This window comes from Struthio camelus, chromosome 8 (assembly GCF_040807025.1).
Source record: "Struthio camelus isolate bStrCam1 chromosome 8, bStrCam1.hap1, whole genome shotgun sequence".
NCBI classification, from domain to species: Eukaryota; Metazoa; Chordata; class Aves; order Struthioniformes; family Struthionidae; genus Struthio; species Struthio camelus.
Genome location: NC_090949.1, coordinates 31,936,227 through 31,954,613, shown reverse-complemented (window position 1 = coordinate 31,954,613; position 18,387 = coordinate 31,936,227). Strand labels below are relative to the sequence as shown.

Here is an 18,387-nt window from a genome sequence, read left to right as displayed (position 1 = left end):
CTGGTTCCCCTAGACCGCCGCGTCGTTTCCTCCTCTCCTTCATTTTTCCCAGTTGCCAAATGGTTAGTTGGAGCTGCTGTCCCAGATGTCCCAGTGAGGTTTCCCATCTATGTGCCTGGGATCATTAGCTGAAAGGTGGTGGCACAGCTGAGGCCGTAACTGGGCTTGTTGCTCGGTGCTTTTTCTTGCTTTGCAGCTTTTTATGAATAGTGTGCGTATGGCTTTCCTCTCCAAGGAGCAGCACTATTTCCAAACGTTTCTCTTGTGAATACTGTATTTTTCTGAAGGCAACATGTCCCCCTTCCCACCAGCCCTGCAGTTGCTGCTCTTGCTATCTCTTGCGCCCTTCCCTGGCTGTAGATGCGCTAGAGCTTGGTCTGGTGAAGCAGTCCCAAATCTGGACCCTGCATCCTGTGGGATGCTATCACGGATAACGCTGAGCCTTTGTACGTACTAATATTTTAGAGTATTGATGCTAGCTCACTTCATGTCGGTGGCTCTAAAAGTAGCAGTTTCTGTATTAGAACTAGTCTGTCAATTTTTCAAGGAAACTCTGCTGTGTAGCTCTTGCCTCCCATGTAGTAACATCCGTGCTGACCTCCTCTAGCTATTCAGAGGCAGTGATTTTCTGTCATGTGGTACCAGGCTGCGGTCAGTGAGATGGAAAGGCTAGAACTGAGATCTCTCCGGAGTGTGCTGCTTGAATGGGGTTTGAGAACATCGGGAAGACAGCCCCCTCAGAAGTAAGCCGTGTGACATGTCCCAGGAAAGAGGAGCCTGTTTTGCTAGTGAACTACGGGCTGCAGCCCTTTGCTGGGTAGATGCCTGTACCTGTTGGGCTAGTGGCACATGGCTAAAAGGTGTCCCGCTGAGAAAGACTGCAGTGCCACGTAGCTAACGCTTGCAATGATCTCGTTCCAAAGCTCTGGTGACCTGCCGACCGGATGAGTTCCAGTGCGGGGACGGGACCTGCATCCACGGTGCGAAGCAGTGTGACAAGGTGCACGACTGTCCCGACAACAGCGACGAGGCAGGCTGCGTCCAAGGTATGTAAGGGCAGCACTGCACCCTCGGGCTCTGCAGTGTAAGCCCACGAGGGCTGCCCGGCCACAGGAAAGGCAACAGGCCTGTTCTGCCCCTCTTGGCTGAGGCAAGCTGCTTCCCGTAGAGAGTTTTAAGCTGTCCTGGCAGCGGGGCTGCTTGGGAGAGATGATTGCGTTGACCAGGCAGACTGCACGTCTTATAAAGTTCCTTGCATGATACTCAGGCTTCATGTTCATTTGCTTAATCCCATCTCATTTCTGCTAATGACAACCTCTTGAAGCTTAATGTCAGCCTTTTGGTTGTCATGAGCCTCGTCTAACTTAGTTGCTTTCCTCTCTTGCCCGACATGACAGAGTCAGCATGTGAAAGTCCCAGCAAGTTTCAGTGTAAGAGTGGAGAGTGCATTGACGGAGGCAAAGTGTGCGATTTCCATAGAGACTGCAGGGACTGGTCTGACGAGCCTCTGAAAGAATGTGGTACAGTACTTGCCTTCTACGTGTTGCTCCTGTTGTAACTGCTTCCCCTCTCCTCCATCTGGCGCTCACAGCTTTGAGTGTAACCACATGTAGCTGCTAATGCCATTTCTCACTCTGCTCCTCCTCCCTTGCCTTTACTCTCGCCACATAGCCCACCACCCTTTACGTGAAAATAGTAGCCGAGTCTGATCATCTGCAAGCTTGAACTGTGCCCTTCTCAGTTTAGCTTTTACTCTTGGAGGGGTGCTGGAGCTGAGCACAGCATGAGGAACCAGGAATTCCCTCTCTTTGCAGGCACTGGTGTCCTCTCCAGCATGGACCAGTTTGTTTAGCCTCACTGCCTAAATTATCCCTGAATTGATGATGAGGATAACGTCATAAAGATGACTTGGCACTAGGGACATGCTCTGAAGGTGAAAACCCAGCGAGTGGCAGTGACCACTGAGAGAGGACTTCAGCCGTTTCTAGGTTTTACGTGTGGTTGCCACTTCCTCAGGAATGACAGCAGGTTGCTCTCTGCAGCGTCCTGCTGGACTCTGGGCTAGCATGAGCCACCAAGCCATGGGCGCCAACCTGGTCTGCATCCGGCCTGGCAGAGCCAGGACCCCCGAGAGCGCCGGGCTGGAGAGCTGGGCCACCCTGACAGGCAGTACAGCCCGTCTCTCGCCCCCCACCCTGGGCACCGAGGGCAGCCCAGGCTCAGACAGGCAACTGGCTTCTCCCTTCCCGTGCCTTCATGAAGTGCCAGAAGCCTGGAGCTCAGTGCCTCTACATACATATAATACCTCACGTTCAGGAAGAACTGTCAGACTCTCCTCTGTATCAACGTGGGGGGGTGTGCACGCCAGGGAGGATGCGCTTGCCTTGTGCTTTCAGTACGTCCTTGCTTTCTTCCGCACTAATCCGCCTCTCCCTGTCTTTCTGAGTGGGTGTTGCAGCTTGTCTGTCTGTGGAGGTCCCCCATCGGAGCTGGCAGCCCGCTTGGTCTCAGGAGACGGAGCAGGGGCACAGCACACTTGGACTTGAGGCCGCGGCTGACTCGCTGCGATCCCAGGCTGGCAGTGAGGTGTCACTGGAATTAGGAAACTGAAAGGAAAACAGCCCCGAAAAGAAACAAGTTTCTTTAAGGCTGCAGAAATGAGGCACATCACCGTGAACGTAAAGCACAGCCACGCAGCAGCCAGGAGATGTCGGACACGCCCCTCATCTCAGTGTATCCATGTGGCTGCATGCTAGACCCTAAAGAGCCCTCTGAGATTCCCCAGAAAGGCCCTGCAGAAGGCAGGCCATCGCTTGTCTTACCTGAAGTGTGCAGTGAGCTGAAGCCTGGGAGATGGGCTGCAGCTGCCCGGCAGGCTGCTCTCCGCTGGCCTCCTGCTCAGTGCGTGCTGAGGACTGCAGCAAATGAACCAGCACTTGATTCACTGTCTCTGAATCCATCCCACAAAGCACCTCTGAAACCAGGGGAATCATCTGAATGAGGGTTTGCTTGTTAGTTGAAACGGCCTTTGGTAGCATTTTGCAGTGCGTGGGTGTGCATGTTTATGACCCAATTTGCTAGAGGCCTGTGCAAGTGTAGTAATAGGTGATACCCATTAATAAACATCACTGAGGAGCGGCAACACACAATGTGACTCTGTAGACAGCTTCTTGGAGTCTAGACAACTTGCTCTATTAATAATGTATTGCTATCTCTGTGTGGGTATCTTTGATACGAAGGTGAAAGCATCCTGCAGCTGAGATGGGGTTCCTTCTGGCACAATAGTTTCCTGGTCTTACTGACTTTAATTGGCTTGTGGTTGTTTTCTTTTTCTTCCAAGAATACAATTTAATGGCTCTGCTGAACTGCTCACCTGCAGTGTGCAAGGAGGCACAAAGTAAAAAAGATAAATGAAAAATTTGGCTTTAAATTGCATTAAGGATTAAAGCAAATCAGTTCAACTTGTTCCAGTGAGCCCCTATCCCTGAAATCCCACTGCTTCTATCCAGTAGTCTTGCACAGGGGGAGGACCTTCTCCTCATCCTGGGTAGGCCAATTACAACAAGAAGAAATGTTATTTCTGGCAGAAACAACACCCTCTCATGCCAGCCTTCCTCAGCCTCTCATTCAGTCATAGTTACAAGGATCTGGTTAATCTGTTCTTCATTTCAGTGGGATCAGAGAGGCAGGCGGTCTTGGATTAGGCAGGGACCTGGGACAGGGTGGGGGCTGAAACTCCATAAATTGCACGCTTGGGCCAATGCAGGTTGCCAGCAGAGACTGTCATGTGGGAGGTGTTTATGGCAGGACTGTATATCTCAGTGTTAATGGAGTATCTCTGATGGACTGTACTTTGGTGGTTTCTGGAATTGTCACATGTCTCGTTCCTTGGAGCTAGCTGGGGAAGCAGTGCAGTGTTTCACATTAGGGGCCCCTGGGAAACGGGACTCCCCAAGCATGAATTATTAAAGCTCAAGGAGGCTGTTCAGAAAGGTCAACATGAACGAGTGTGTGGGGAAAGAGGAGCCTCCCGGAGAGCGCCCTTCGGTCCCTTGGAAGTCCCTCATATCTAGCAGAACATACTCGAAGCAGCAGCCCTCGGATGGGCTGAGATGTGGAGATTTACATATGCTGTATCCCCAGGGCTCCCTGCTCACTTAGACACTAGCTTTTAATCCAGATGATCCTACAGTATTGGTTTGAGGAAAAAAGAAGCAAGAAAGAGATATGGTGGTGGCTTCCTACATGCAAAGTCACTCGTATGCTCTATGTGGCCAGCTCCTGGCCAAAAGCTGATAGCCACCAGGAAATTTCTGAGGACTTTGACCTCTCTTAGATTTATTCAATCTTATGATTAAATCATTTTTAACAGATAATCTGTATACCTCTTCCAGGTGTGAATGAATGCTCTATGAACAATGGTGGTTGCTCACACATATGTAAAGACTTGAAGATTGGTTATGAATGTGAATGCCCTCCTGGATACAAGCTTCTGGATAAAAAAACGTGTGGAGGTAATTTACATGCAAACGGCAGTTCCCTGTGTTTTACCCTACAGAGATGTGATTATAGTCACTCCAGCATTGCTCCATCACAGATGGTTTGATTTCATGTTATTGATGGGTTTCAAACACTCCTTTCAGACATAGATGAATGTGAGAATCCAGACGCTTGTAGCCAGATCTGCATTAATTACAAGGGGGACTACAAATGCGAGTGCTACGAGGGATACGAGATGGACACCCTGTCCAAGAACTGCAAAGCTGTAGGTAAGACACTCCACAGGCCCTTAAACACGGCTTGCTCAACATTACAACTCTGATGAGAAAACACACTTGCAGGCCTAGGGCTGGGGAACGGAGACGAAAGGAAACTAGCAAGCGAAGACGTTCATTCCAAGCAGCGCAGAACTGCTGCAGTGATAGCAGATGCGTCTCTAGGCAAGAACTACTGATCATGCAGATCAGAATATTTTAACAGTGTGCAGAGCAAGATTACAGTCACTAGTTGGCTGTTTGAAGCTGAAACTAGAAAAGAAGGTCTCTTGACAGGTGTTATTAAAAACAGTGCAGCAAAAACACTTAGCGGTAGTAGTATTAAAAAGAAGAAAACAACCCAATTAAGGCATGGTGGGTTAGCCACCTCTCCACCCTCCCAGCCACCTACATAAATGACAACATGAACATCAGAAGTTTGCTTAGCTTATTGCAAAAATGTACATTCATGTCAGAGGGATAGAAATTTGAACTGTGCAAGATTGAGCATTAGCCATGATGAAGGTTTGTTTGATGGAAACTGTGGGTCTCTTGGGGAAGGGTGAATTACCTGCAGTGTAGAATTGCCCCTCTCACGTTATCCTGCACGTCTGGATGGCCTCTCTTTTCCCAGGTTCTGTATGGTACGTACAGTGTCCTGCTGTCCTCTTAAAGTCCATTAGTCTCTCAGTCTGCAGTGAGTTGGGACTGACCCACATCTTGAGACACTCAGCTCATTGATCAGAAAACTCTGTTGTGCTTGAGACTCCGTGCTGAGAGCCTTGCAGAGCCGTGTATTTGAGGGCTAGAACCTTGTTCCAGCTTTTCCTTTCCAAAATTATGTTCCTCAATGCCCCTGTGTCCTTCACAGTGAAAGAGTGCTCTTCCCTATGATCTTTTACTCGCCACAAACTAGTCTAATCCAATAAGGTCATTTCGAGTCTCCCATCTTGTCCCTACTTCCAATGGGGAGGCGCATAACCAGCCAACAAGAGCTTTAGCTGTTTGACTCAGAGCTTATTTTAGTGATGCTTAAGAACATAGAGAATCACTGCATGCCAGGGCAAGGATGTGCACCTCTTGGTCTGAGCCCAGAGACATGGGTGCGTGTCTCCTAGAGTGGGAAACCGGCCTCCGTGAGGCCCCTTGTGAATAACTGAGGGGGCTGAGGTGTTGGCTGTGGTCTTCTGAACAAAATAACCATTGGGTTATTGTGCCTCCTGCTCTCCTGTCTTTTGGCAAATTCAAGTCCATTTTATGCATCTTGAGAGACTCCGGCCTCAGCTGGCCTGAGATCACAACTGCAGTAGCAGTATCACCGGCACCTGGGCTGGAGGCTCCGGCCCCACAGGGAAGAGACTGAACAGGGTGCACCCAGGGTGCAGGTGGGCAGTGTGAGTTTTGCATGCACACTCGAAAATGCCTCTGGCAACCCGTCCTGGCTTTGCTGGATATCAGCGTGGCACTATCTTGCTTCCAGGCAGCCCAGAGGGCTGCGTCTTCCCTGTCTGGCCACAAGTCACCAAAACTGTTTCCTTTATTTTTTTATCTAAAACATATGATTGAAGATGAGGATATGTCCCAGAGTTTTGCTTGTGGCTTACTAGCACAACGGGCAGACTGAGAGCTGATGTGTGTCCATGGAGCAACAAAGCTGCTGCAGCCCCCCGCGTCCCTGTGTAACAGCTCTGACTCTGGAAGCCGTTGACACTTGCTTCTGGTGTGGCGCAAAGCTTCCTCACAAAGCAGAATTGTCAATGACTGACTGTTGCTCTCTTTGTTTTTGCTTGAGGAATGGAAGCTCTATCAAGACCTTAGATCAGCTGCTAAAATGACAAATGCACTTATTTTCTGTGATAGGCAAGAGTCCGTACCTGATCTTCACCAATCGCCATGAGGTCCGTAAGATAGACCTGGTGAAAAGGGACTACTCTCGCATCATTCCCATGCTGAAAAACGTAGTGGCACTGGACGTGGAGGTGGCAACAAACAGAATATATTGGTGTGATTTGTTCTACCGAAAAATCTACAGGTAAGGGCTGAGGGAGGACGTGTGTTTTGGTATCTTTCCAAAGATCTGCAGCGAACTTTGCAGGATGCAATGAACATAGGGAACCTGAGGGCTTCTCTTCCCTTACTTGACTGCCTGTTGTGGCACAGACTTGTGGAGTTTTTCAGAAATTGATACAGAAATCAGGGGCTTGTGCAGTTACTGATTTGATAATACTGGAAGGCCTTTCATCAGTACTAGATCCTGCTGCATTTGTGCAACTACGTGTAGGCTCTTTTTTACTCTGTCATAATATTGCTAAGTGATACTATGGGAGACTGCAGCAGCGCTGCGCTGTGAGGTTGCTGTACAAGGAACCACACAGGACTTAGCATCTGAAAGCGCAAAGGAGGCCAACAGTGGGAGAGAGGAAGTGGCAACACAGACACTAGTCGACTGCTGCAGTCTCTGGTAGACCTGGGTTTAAATTCACAGCACTCGACCACTTTCCATGTTCTGAATTTCTCCCTCCTCCTTAAGCTTTTTTTATGGCATCCATCACAGTATTGTCTATCAGAGCTTGTGAGTCTGCCTAGTCAAACAGTGCTTTTAATTTATGTGCTGAAAACCCCCCATGTATATTCTGATTTGCATAGCTATGGCACCCTATTGCAGCTTCCGTGGCGATTTGTTGTAGATTTTAGCTAATGATCAGGGAAACGTTGATTGGTTTCAGTGCATAGGAGCCAAGTCAGGCTTTCTGCAGGCTGTAGCAGCCCCCATGCCATTGGCAGGGAAATTTGCCCAATCTGTGCTGAGTATGAAGCACTCAAGTAGCTAGCCAGGTACACTGAGCAGCCCTGGGGAGCACTAAAAATGGGCAGATGGTTCAACAGAAAGGTGGCTGTTTTCACTGTGCCTGATACTGTAGGGACAGCTAGGGTGGGTAGGGGCTGTGTGTTCATATGCAGAGAATTATTGAAGACACTCTTATCCTTCTGCAGCTCTCTGCGAATGCCCTGGCGCTGGGGCACCCAGAACACTGTTCATACCCTGAGTGTGACTATACCAAGCCTTTTTCTTTTTCCAAACAGCAGGATTTTCATCTCTCTCCCCCCTGCTTTTGTTAGCTTTTGTTTCTGCAGAGCAAGCTGTGTCGTCATCGTTTCTTAACAACTAATATTCCTGTTTAAGATATCACTAATATGAAACATTTTGAAGCAAAAGGCCATCATGTCCCTCCAGCAGAGAACAGGACTCCACCTGTGGGGAACAGCAGTCCGTAGTTATGAGAGGCTATTGTAAGGTGCAAACTATGGTACAGGAAATAATTGCTCGCAAGAGATCCCATCTTTCTTAATATTTACCTCACTTCCCTTTCCAGTCCCTCTCCCATTGAGGAGATGTCCCCATCAGAGATGCGAGAAGATATTTTACAATATCTAGTTACTGGGAGAAGTGACGTGTCACCTCTGTATTTCAGCGCTCTTGTCCTGAAAGCCCCATGAGCCCCTCTCTGCTTCCCCACCACTGTAACAAGTCACAGCCAGGGTGCCATGCAGCAGTGCACCGCCAAACTGGAGAGAATCAGCTGAACTGGAATTGTGTACTCAAAACACGTGGCTTGGAAACATTGTTGGACACCCTGCAGAAGCCTCTAATGATACCATTTGTTTGGTGTTGGGTCAGAGAAATGTAGCACCTTCTGGCTCACCAGAGCCACTCCTTTTAACACCTTCATCTTCTGAAGATGCGGTATTTTACTGTTAATCTGCGTAGCCATTCCAGGCTGAGGTGCAAACCATGCCACAATGGCAAAGCTTTTTGCTTGGAGACATTTGTTTCTAAGTCTCTCAACTGATGCTTGAGAGCTCAGCTCCAGTGAAACTTAGCTTTTCATTCCCTGACAGGGAGTAGGCTAGCCAGGGAACGGGAGAGGCAAGTCGTCTTGGAGTTTCAATCATTCAGGGAGAAAAAGATCTTTCTGTTATTTTGTAACTTTTAAAAGATGTACTACATTATTCTAAGAGCCAGACTAAGGTCTTAGCAACATGGATGCAGACTCGGAATAACTCCATTTCAGTTCACTGAATGTAATTGATATTGATGCAGGTGCAATAGAGCAGAATCAGCCTGTTGGTTGTAGGAGCAGTACGGAGTTATTTATGGAACGTACATGTGGAGTTTGCTGCCTTTCATTAGCATTTTGAAAGATTTTTGAGGCTGCCACTGATCTTAGTGTATACTTCTGTTGTATCTAACAAGAGAGCACATGCCAAATCATTACAGCTCCATGAGTTTCTTTGCTAAATCAAAATTAATTACACAGGTCCTAATTCTGCAACACATTTAAACACATTTATTTGCATGTTGAGTTCAACTCTGTTCAGCAGAGCAAAGGAGATTATACTTCTAATGTCCGTAGATGCCCTAAATTGAGCCTATTGAAGTTAGGTGCCCTAAGTTAAAAGTTTTGCTGAATTACGCAGTTACAGCAGGAAGGAGACAGAAAAATAAAATGACAGTTCCCTGTCCTGCAAATCCCTGCCATCCAAATAGAGGGAAATAAGAACAAATTGTAGGAGAAAGCAGTGGAAGAATGCAGCACACAGCCTTAAAGGCTTCTGGGTTAATCGTGCTGCCACACGTGCGCTTTCTTTCTGTGGGGTTGGAATGGTTCTGCCTAGCGTTCAGCTCTCTCTGAGGTCTGTCTCTGTGTGCCTCTGCACAGCCCTCTCTGTGCCTTGTGTCAGTGCGGTGACGAGTCTTGTTTTGCAGCGCCTACATAGACAAAGCGAGCGACACAGCTGAGCAGGTGATTTTGATAGACAGCCAGCTGAACTCTCCCGAGGGACTCGCGATAGACTGGGTTCATAAGAATATCTACTGGACAGATTCAGGAAACAAGACTATCTCGGTTGCCACTGCAGATGGAAGCAGGAGAAGGACACTTTTCAACAGTGACCTTAGTGAGCCAAGAGCCATTGCTGTCGATCCCACGCGGAGGTAGGTGTGAGAACCCCAAAAAGTCCCTTGTCCAACAGAGACATTCCAGTCCTCTTCTGCCTCTCTTACAGACTCAAAGATGGTCCTCATCTCATCAAGGCTTACAGATGCCCTTATCTTAATTATATGATTAGATCCAATAAAGAGGGACTGCTGAGATACTTTGCAAGTATATCTTTGCAAGGCCTCTGCAGTGAAAAAAATCCTGAAAATAATGTAGGTCACATCTCAGATGGGCCTGAGCTGGTCCAGGCACACAGGTTATGTTGGGGGCTCAAGTAGTCTGACAGGAGCATGTGCTACTTGGATGGATAAGTGAAGTCCAAAGATCTAGCAGAGATACTGGGAGATGGTTTGGATAGGGATACTAAGCTGAGATTTTGCACCCTGGTGCAGGGTTTGTGGCAGAGCAACCTGTGGGCAGAATTTGCATCAGGAGTATGGTGGCTTCACTAGTCACATATCAGAACAAACTGAAGTGGCTGAGGGGGCTTTACAGTATCGAGCAGAGAGCACTGCACCTCCTCCTCAGATTAGCAACACAGATTTCCTACCCTTGAGTCTGATTTCCTGGTTTCTTTTGTGGGGCTCTTTCAGGTTCATGTATTGGTCTGACTGGGGAGACAAAGCTAAGATTGAGAAAGCAGGCCTGAATGGCGTGGGGCGGCAAGTACTGGTGACGGACAACATTGAATGGCCTAATGGCATCACGCTTGGTAAGTGCCAGGGTTAGAGCTACAGCATCCATTTGTGGCTGATGTCAGTTTAGTTTTACAGTTGCACAGAAAAACTGTAAATGGTGCAAAGGCAACTGCACTCAAAAACCCTGGAAATACTCTGTCACTCACTGCTCAATGACATGAGTTTCAGTAGGAAGCATGGGGCTAGGCAGTAAGCGTGGCCACAGTCAGGATCTCATATTGCAAGCACTTTGAGTTGCTTTTAGGTGGGCCTTGAGGCAGAGTGATGGTTTTGAGAAGGATACAGAGCTGAAATAACTCTTTGGAAGTCTGGGAGGTATCACAAGGTCCTAGGTACTAGCGTCTCTGGACCTGTCTAGGAGGTAGTGTCAGGAAACTATTTTGGACTAATGCATGGTACATCAAGCAGAGAGACACATCGTATGGAGCCCTTTCCCCGTGGGCCCGCCCAATCCCTCTGGATGGGGTAGTGGAGATGGAAGCCATCTCGGCCCGTATCCTGCTGGCACACAGAGGGCTGCAGTCGTTGTTGACTGCATCACTGAGCAGAAGGAATGGAAAGGAGGTTTCCTTGCGCCCATAGGACAGTAGGGGACTGCCTGGTCTGCAGCTACAGCCATGTGTGTGCTTGACACCATTCAGATGTGAGGTTCTCTGCTTAGCTTTGTATTCCAAAATTCTGCCCGTAACAAGGATGTAGAAGAAAATGCTGCTACCATAGCGCAGTGTCATATGACTGCTGTTGCAAACTAATTATGTTATCCTTCAGTAATTAAGAAATTAATTAATGGCTTGTTTAATTATAGAATTTGTGGTGTTTTGGCACTCATCCACTTGCATTCAGTTCAATGAATCTCATCCAAAATGAGTGAATCTGCCCCAGAAAGAGAAACTCAGTTCATAATATTCTAAAGAACCTTGAATCCTGCCTTCCTGCTTTTACCTGTACCCTCCCCAAAATCTGGCTAGTTTGTTGTAGGAGCGTCCACACCACCTGCGTTCCCCTGACCGGCAGCACAAGGAAGGTTTCTGGAACCCAGGAGTCTTCATCACTGAAAATGTGTAAATTTCACAGCTCCTTCAGCAAGGTGTTTCATTTAAGTCACAGTTGTTCTCTAGCAAGAGGCCAAGGACTAAATAGCCCCCAGAGTGACGAAGCCTCTCGCTCAGTGAGGGGCATTGATAAAGTGATCTGGGAAGCCCACACTGCTGCTGGACTGCTCCCCCTGGTAACAAAAGAACCTCATTGTACAGAGCTGTCATTCAGGCGTTCCCCACACACACAACAGAATGTTCCTCCTTTTTAATCTTATTTATAGGGTCTTATCCCGGCATATCTGGGCACTGAATCAAAATCAGAACTACTGTTTTAAAAAAAAAAAAAAAAAGAAAGAAAGAAAAAAAAAAGGCCCAATAATAAAGAGATTAGTCATGCTGCCAGCAGGAAAAACATGCTGGGCAAGAGAAAAGAGTAGCCATAGCTGTGTGTAATTTTGCTTCATTGTGTTTCACTTCTCAGATTTGCTGAATCAGCGTCTCTACTGGGTAGACTCCAAATTGCATTCACTGTCCTGCATTGATTTCAATGGCAGCAACAGAAAAGTTCTGATCTCTTCTGTTGATGATCTGAGCCATCCTTTCGGCTTAGCAGTGTTTGAGGTAAGAGTCAAGAACGGATGCAGAACAGACTAGAGACTGCAAGAGGTCTCAAAGCTCTTCTTGATTGAAAGCTCTGCCTTTTGCATAGCACAGAAAGCTCAGCGAGGGTGTTCGCTGCTATAGAAACCGATTAACCTGGTGTGGGTTCAGCACGGAAAACAGTTTTCCAGAGCCCTCATCAGGAGCAGTGCCGCATCTCATGCTCTTAATGCAGTACCAGTGAATCGGTGAGGGCAGGTGGTGCCCACAGTAACACGTCTCACATAACTGAAAAACTAACAGGCTTCCCTTGATTTGCAGTGAGCCAACTGTCCATGCAAAGGCCAAAACTGTTGGCAAGGGAAAGGAGAACCCACTTACTGTGATGAGCAGGTGGGACAACTGTTCACTGACTGACTCTGCAAAATCCCACGTCTTTTGAGAAGTCAGACTTTGAGGGGAGCTGCATGGGCCCAGAGCAGCCTCTTGGCCTGTAGTCGAGCCTTTTGCTGCTCTCAGCAGCTTTATATTTCACACCATGTTGACATATCTGTCGCACTTTCTGGTGCCAAGAAAATCCTTAGGGGAGGCCTGTTAAATCTTCCTTCATTGGCCTTGCAGGCTGATTGTTTCCATTGTCCCTGTGGCAACTGCAGCATCTGCAGAAGTATCCTCAGAAACGTTTTCGCCAGTCTCTTAGGAGTCTGCAGGCTTCAGTTGGGAGTTTCTGTACCAGTAAGGCACTCGCAGGGCTCCCTCTGCAGTCACTGCGCACCAGTGCATTGCTCAAGTTGGGGACTTGGTACTGAAAAGGTGTTATCTGTTCACCTAGTTTAAACGGAATCAGATAATTCTCGTTCAGGCTGAACAGCTCCAGTTATGACATGTACACCCTGCTACACATCAGAGAAACTTCTCTTTCAAAAAATTACAGCTCTGGCCCTACAAACACATAAGCCTATTTTCACAAAGGTGTTAGGCTTCTAACTCCTGCTTGAGTACATTCCATAGAAAACTAAGTTACTCCTGTAGATTCAGTATTCTCTGTATGGTGTAACATTCAGAATCACACTATAGCCTGACTAAGAGGAACGCAGTAATTAATTAAATAGTACAGTTCAGATCCTCAGATGTCACCAATGAAAAACCAGAACCTGCTGATAGCTGCAGAAATCGCCACATAAATAGGCATCCGCATTTCTGTATTAGGTTTATACAAAGCTAGAGGGGCAGAGCTCGGGGCTAATGGCTTCCTTGCAATTTGTATCTCGTACTTAAGATCTAAAGCGTATGTTCAAAACTGTGCATTCCCCCTCCTATCTCTGGAGTTCTCGAGGGGTGTGGGAGACCTCATTCAAATCTCCGCTTTACCTGGGTGGAAGCAGAAAAAGACATCCAGCCCTTCCTCATCCTGGCAGAGGATTGCCTACCATCACAAGCCTGGAGCAGTGAAGGCTGATCTCTCCTGCAGCTAAGCCCCTTTCTGTGAATATCTAAATGATTACGGGAACAAAAGCTTGAGCTTTGGCACCTCTTTCTAGGTAAACCGAGGCAGACAAAGCTATCTGGTTTCACTGTCAGAGTGTGTGCCAAAGGCTCCTTTCCTTTCTCTTTATTTCACTTAACTAGGTTGGCTTTTGACTCGGCAAAACCTCTTCCTTAAAATCCTGACTCCTCCCACACAATGTATATGATATCTAAGCATCTGATTTGCTGCACAGATTTGCACAAGACACTGCTGCTCTTTAGTTTTATCCTGTGTCAGTAGAGTCTGGAAGGATCTCTCCTGTTATTTATCTTCTTTGTCAGAACGGCCAGCTAGAATAACAGACAGTCCCTTTGCATAAGCGCTTGATAATGTGCCCTTGTGCTCCAGCACTGTGGTTTTCCTTACTGAAAGCAGTTGGTTTCCCAGCTGGCAGCAGCATAAATCCTGACTGAGCAACTAAAAAAACTTTTATAACTGCACTTCCTCTACACCTGCTTGGCCAGTTTTTTTGTATCTCCAATCATAGGATGCCCTCCAGAAGATATTAATACAAAAGAGAAATAGATACCAATCTTCCAGATGTGCTCTCAGCACTGGCCTCTTCATAGTTACCGGTTTAATCCAGGTCCTATCTTTGGAAAGGAGAAAACAATCAGCAAAGATAGCAAAAGTTTCTAGCAGAACCCTTTGGTTCTGTTCATGATCCATACTGTCTGTTTAAAAAAACTGGCCAGAAATTGAATGGATGAAACTCTTCTATATTTAAGCAAATTTCTGCTCCCTCTTCTTAATCCCATAACTGCTCAAAATACTAGGCACTTCTATAATCACTGTAGGATTGCTGTACCTTTAAACATTAGAAATGACAGTGTTCAAAAAAATCTTCCAGAGAGAAGCAGAATAAACCAATAGGTGTCCCTAGGTAGGAACAGCAATGCATTGACTTTCTGAATTCTGGAGTTTATTTTCCAACTTGAACAGATTTGAGCACAGTCAGATCAGAAATCGCATGCATTTCCTTGCAGGACAGGGTGTTTTGGACTGACCTGGAGAATGAAGCAATCTTCAGTGCAAACAGGCTGAATGGCTTGGACATCTCCGTTTTAGCAGAAAATCTCAATAATCCTCATGACATTGTGGTATTTCATGAATTAAAGCAGCCTAAAGGTAAGACGTGTCCTTGGGGTTTCATGTCCCTAAATCACTAGTAACTAGTACTAGAACTAGTAAATGATATGCCTCCTGATGGTTCTTGATGAGGAGAAAGCACAGGTAATAATGTGAAATCAATGCCTAATGTTTGAAGTTCCTGCATAATTAATTCAGCAGCAGCATTTATTGAAAAGTATCCAATTTGTTAATAGCTGTTTAATTAGCATCTTTGATAAAAGGGAGTTACTCTCATCTCTCTAATGCTTGCCGTTCATTATATATTTTGGCTGTACTGCACTGCAGTCTGGAAGTATAATTACAACAAGGTAAGCATATGTGTAATGGCATTCACCTCCTAGCTTCAGCAACAATAGCAGTGAAGATGAAGTGGCAGAGACTTCAGCGTAGCCTAGCAACCTGGGGAAGTTACCTGGTTCCCTCTGGGATCCTACAGCCAGCCCTGAAGCCCCGGCCATCACATTTTCATGGCATTTGTTATCTGAACTTTTTTTAGAACAGACTGTATACATCAGGGAACACATACCGTAGTTATACCTCCTGATGCAGCAGAGAGACTCTTGAGAGACTGCCTGCAGAAAACGCCTAAAACCAATAGATATCTTGGGTCAGATATTGGCTCCCTGTGTGAAACTTGGGATAAGTTCAGTGAAAAAAAAAAATGGCTTGTCTCTAGCTGCTGTTAATTGTGAGGGAACATACAGCTGGATGAAGGATGCTCTCCTGGTTCAGCAGCATCAGCCAACAGTCTGTGAATGTTCTAAATTATTACTGATGGTCATCAACAAGTCATTCAAATACCATCTTTACTGTGTTGTATTTGGACCATTAGCTTGTAAATTACGAGTACATTTGATCAAAAAGGCAAATGGAGTCCCACAAGGCCATTTAAACTTTCATCTGCTAATCTCTCTTCACAGTTTTTAAAGTAGGTCTGTTAGGTTTCACTGTACTCCAAACTGTAAAGATGATTAAGCAGACAGATTAATTGAGGGAGTGGAAGAAAGGCTTCTTAAAGGAGCTGATGTTTCTTTGCCAAAAATAACAAATAGGTAATTAGAAAAATAACTTGTCTTTTCTTCCATCCTTGAACAGCTCCAGATTCCTGTGAGCTCAGCCCACAACCAAACGGAGGCTGTGAGTATTTGTGTCTGCCTGCACCTCAAATCTCTCTTCATTCTCCCAAGTATACATGTGCCTGTCCAGACAACATGTGGCTGGGTCCTGACATGAAAAAATGCTACAAAGGTAAATATAACCACATCAGTGTTGCACCATTCAAACAAAATCATATTTACAGCATCAGTGAAAATATTTCCTGATGGTGGAACACAAATGTTAGCTTTTGTAAACCACATACTTCCTGGCTTCTGAACACAGCATTGTGGTTTTCTTAATTGAAAACTTAAGTGTTCTGGAAAGCCTAGCCAGAAGAAGATACAGGATGAAGAGGAAAAAAGAGATAAGGCCCAGCACTAAAAATGTGAGTGCTCAATAAATCATTAAATTTGCAACATTAGCGCTGTATAGATACTGGATCTTGAGAGGCCACAATCACTGCTGGTAATACCTTGAATGGACTAGTGTTCACAATGTAATTTTCCCTAACATGCAAATAAGTCTTAGGTGCAAATTCAGTACCTGCTCAAAAAATAATAAGGTGCTGAACTTTCTTAACTACCTACCTTCCATCTAGAGTCCTTTATAACTATTAATAAATAAAGCCTGAGTTCAGTAAACAATTTCTGTAGATGTAGGTAGGGAACTATAGGTAGCCTGCCTACCTGGCAAAGACGATTGGAATTGGGTTTCTGTTTCTAACCACTAAACATCACCATCCTCTCCAGAGTTATATTACCACTTGTGCTTTGCTTGTGTACTTCCTTTGACCAGATTTCACGGTTGTTCTTGCTTTTCAGATCTTCCGGCTACTTCAGCTACGCTACTGGTTTCTACAACCACAGCATCCCGTACTGGCACTACTCCTACCACAGCTATTGCGACTGTAATTGGCAGGGCCAGCAACACCACTGAAGTCACCCTCAAAACTGTATCAGAAGCTACTATCACTATCCCAAGTTTTCGTTTACCTCCAACCACATCAATCATAATAGAGTCTGAGATAACCACTGGAAACAGCAATTTATCACAGCACTGTAAGAGAATCAGGTTCCTCTTTTCTTTGTCTAGATTTACATTATAACAAAAATCTGTGCACTGACGAGAGGTCTGACCTAACAACTGAGCTATAAACAGGTTAGAGGTATGCATATTCTGCCATGTAGAGAGAAAAATCAGATGCTCTTTGTGCAAACATCTCTGTTACAATGGCTGATGTGATTCGAATTGCTGTAGATGTGGAGGAACTCCTGTCAGGCTCTTATCCCACGCATGAAAAGCCGACGTATAGATGAGGCCCTGAGAATTCATACTAACCTTCCCATATGCCTCATACCGCCAGTTCAGTCTGGCTTCAGTGCCGGTTGTAGCACTGCATACCCTAATACAGAAGATTGTACAGCTGCTTCACCTATTTTAATCATTTGTTTAACTAAATATCCTTGTGATCCAGTGCCAGTCCTGGGTGAAAGATGCCTCCTATTCAGCTTTAGCCCTGCTGGACATTTGGTGTTCCTGCAGCCCAAGTGAAGCTGCATCTGCTTTGCTTGGTTGTGCTCTGCGTGTTAACGTTGTGTGATCCATGGCATATGTTAAATGAAGTTTTGTGCTACAAATCTATCACAAAAGATATCTCAACAGAGAGCACTAATAGGCTCTTCTAATGTTCATCCTAAATAATGAGTAAGTAATGAAATAGCAACCTACCATCTCAGTGCTAATAGGTAATCCCTCTGCTGTCAAGGTAAAGCAGAAAAACTACTTTTCCAAAAACAGTTCTAGTCCAGAGAGAAAAGTTTCTTCTTCAAGACTGTCAGTCAAGATCTCAAACAGATCTAGATTGCTCTAAATATAAAAATAATACAGTAAAATATTACTTTTTTCTAAACATTCCACTGAGCAGAGTAGGCACTTTCCATTGCATCTGGAAGGCAAAAATAAACCATCTATAAGCTCATTTTTGAGCAGGGTGCCTATCTGTAGTAACAGGGATATAGTGCACTCTGTAGTGCATGTGGGAAAGCATATTTTGGTTTCTAAACTTTACTGTCATTAAGTTTTCTCTGTGCAAATTTCCTTTCAAATGCAATAATTAACTTATGGAAGCTAGATGCTAATAGTTGTCCCTGTCTGAAATAATCTGGCCTATTATTAGATAAATAACTATGTAGCAGACCTACCTGCCACAGGGAATTATTTAAAAGGATAAATTACTTTTTAAGTTCCATGAACTGGTGTCTTGTAAGACAAACTACAGTTAGTTCTCCTTCTCTGAATTCCTGGTATTTCAGCATAGACAAATAGCAGCTGTGCTGATTTCTTATCATAAGAGCACAGAACAAGTATTTTGAAGTACATAGCTTTAAACATAAATAGTTGTTATTATTATTATTGGTTTTCTCTGGTAAGTACAATATCCAGCTGAGATTTTTGAGGGTTGTTCTTGCAGGCTGAGGCAGCTTGCAGCAACCAGTGATATATGTGTTGACTAACTCCTTGGCTGTAAATAAAAAATAAAAA

At 45.6% G+C, this 18,387-nt stretch overlaps 1 protein-coding gene across 6 annotated transcripts in view; it reads left to right on the top strand.

The window, feature by feature from the left end:
• LRP8 (LDL receptor related protein 8) overlaps window positions 1–18,387 on the top strand; it is a 193,605-nt gene that overhangs the window by 172,141 nt on the left and 3,077 nt on the right. For 5 of the 6 annotated variants that reach the window (XM_068953189.1, XM_068953190.1, XM_009683263.2 and 2 more), the window contains 11 exons: window positions 924–1,046; window positions 1,398–1,520; window positions 4,395–4,514; window positions 4,644–4,769; window positions 6,615–6,786; window positions 9,523–9,750; window positions 10,348–10,466; window positions 11,971–12,110; window positions 14,604–14,745; window positions 15,844–15,996; window positions 16,668–16,904. In XM_068953189.1, coding sequence (XP_068809290.1) covers window positions 924–1,046; window positions 1,398–1,520; window positions 4,395–4,514; window positions 4,644–4,769; window positions 6,615–6,786; window positions 9,523–9,750; window positions 10,348–10,466; window positions 11,971–12,110; window positions 14,604–14,745; window positions 15,844–15,996; window positions 16,668–16,904 — 1,683 coding nt within the window. The remainder of the gene's footprint in view (window positions 1–923; window positions 1,047–1,397; window positions 1,521–4,394; window positions 4,515–4,643; window positions 4,770–6,614; window positions 6,787–9,522; window positions 9,751–10,347; window positions 10,467–11,970; window positions 12,111–14,603; window positions 14,746–15,843; window positions 15,997–16,667; window positions 16,905–18,387) is intronic. The other variant, XM_068953191.1, reaches the window with a different exon arrangement.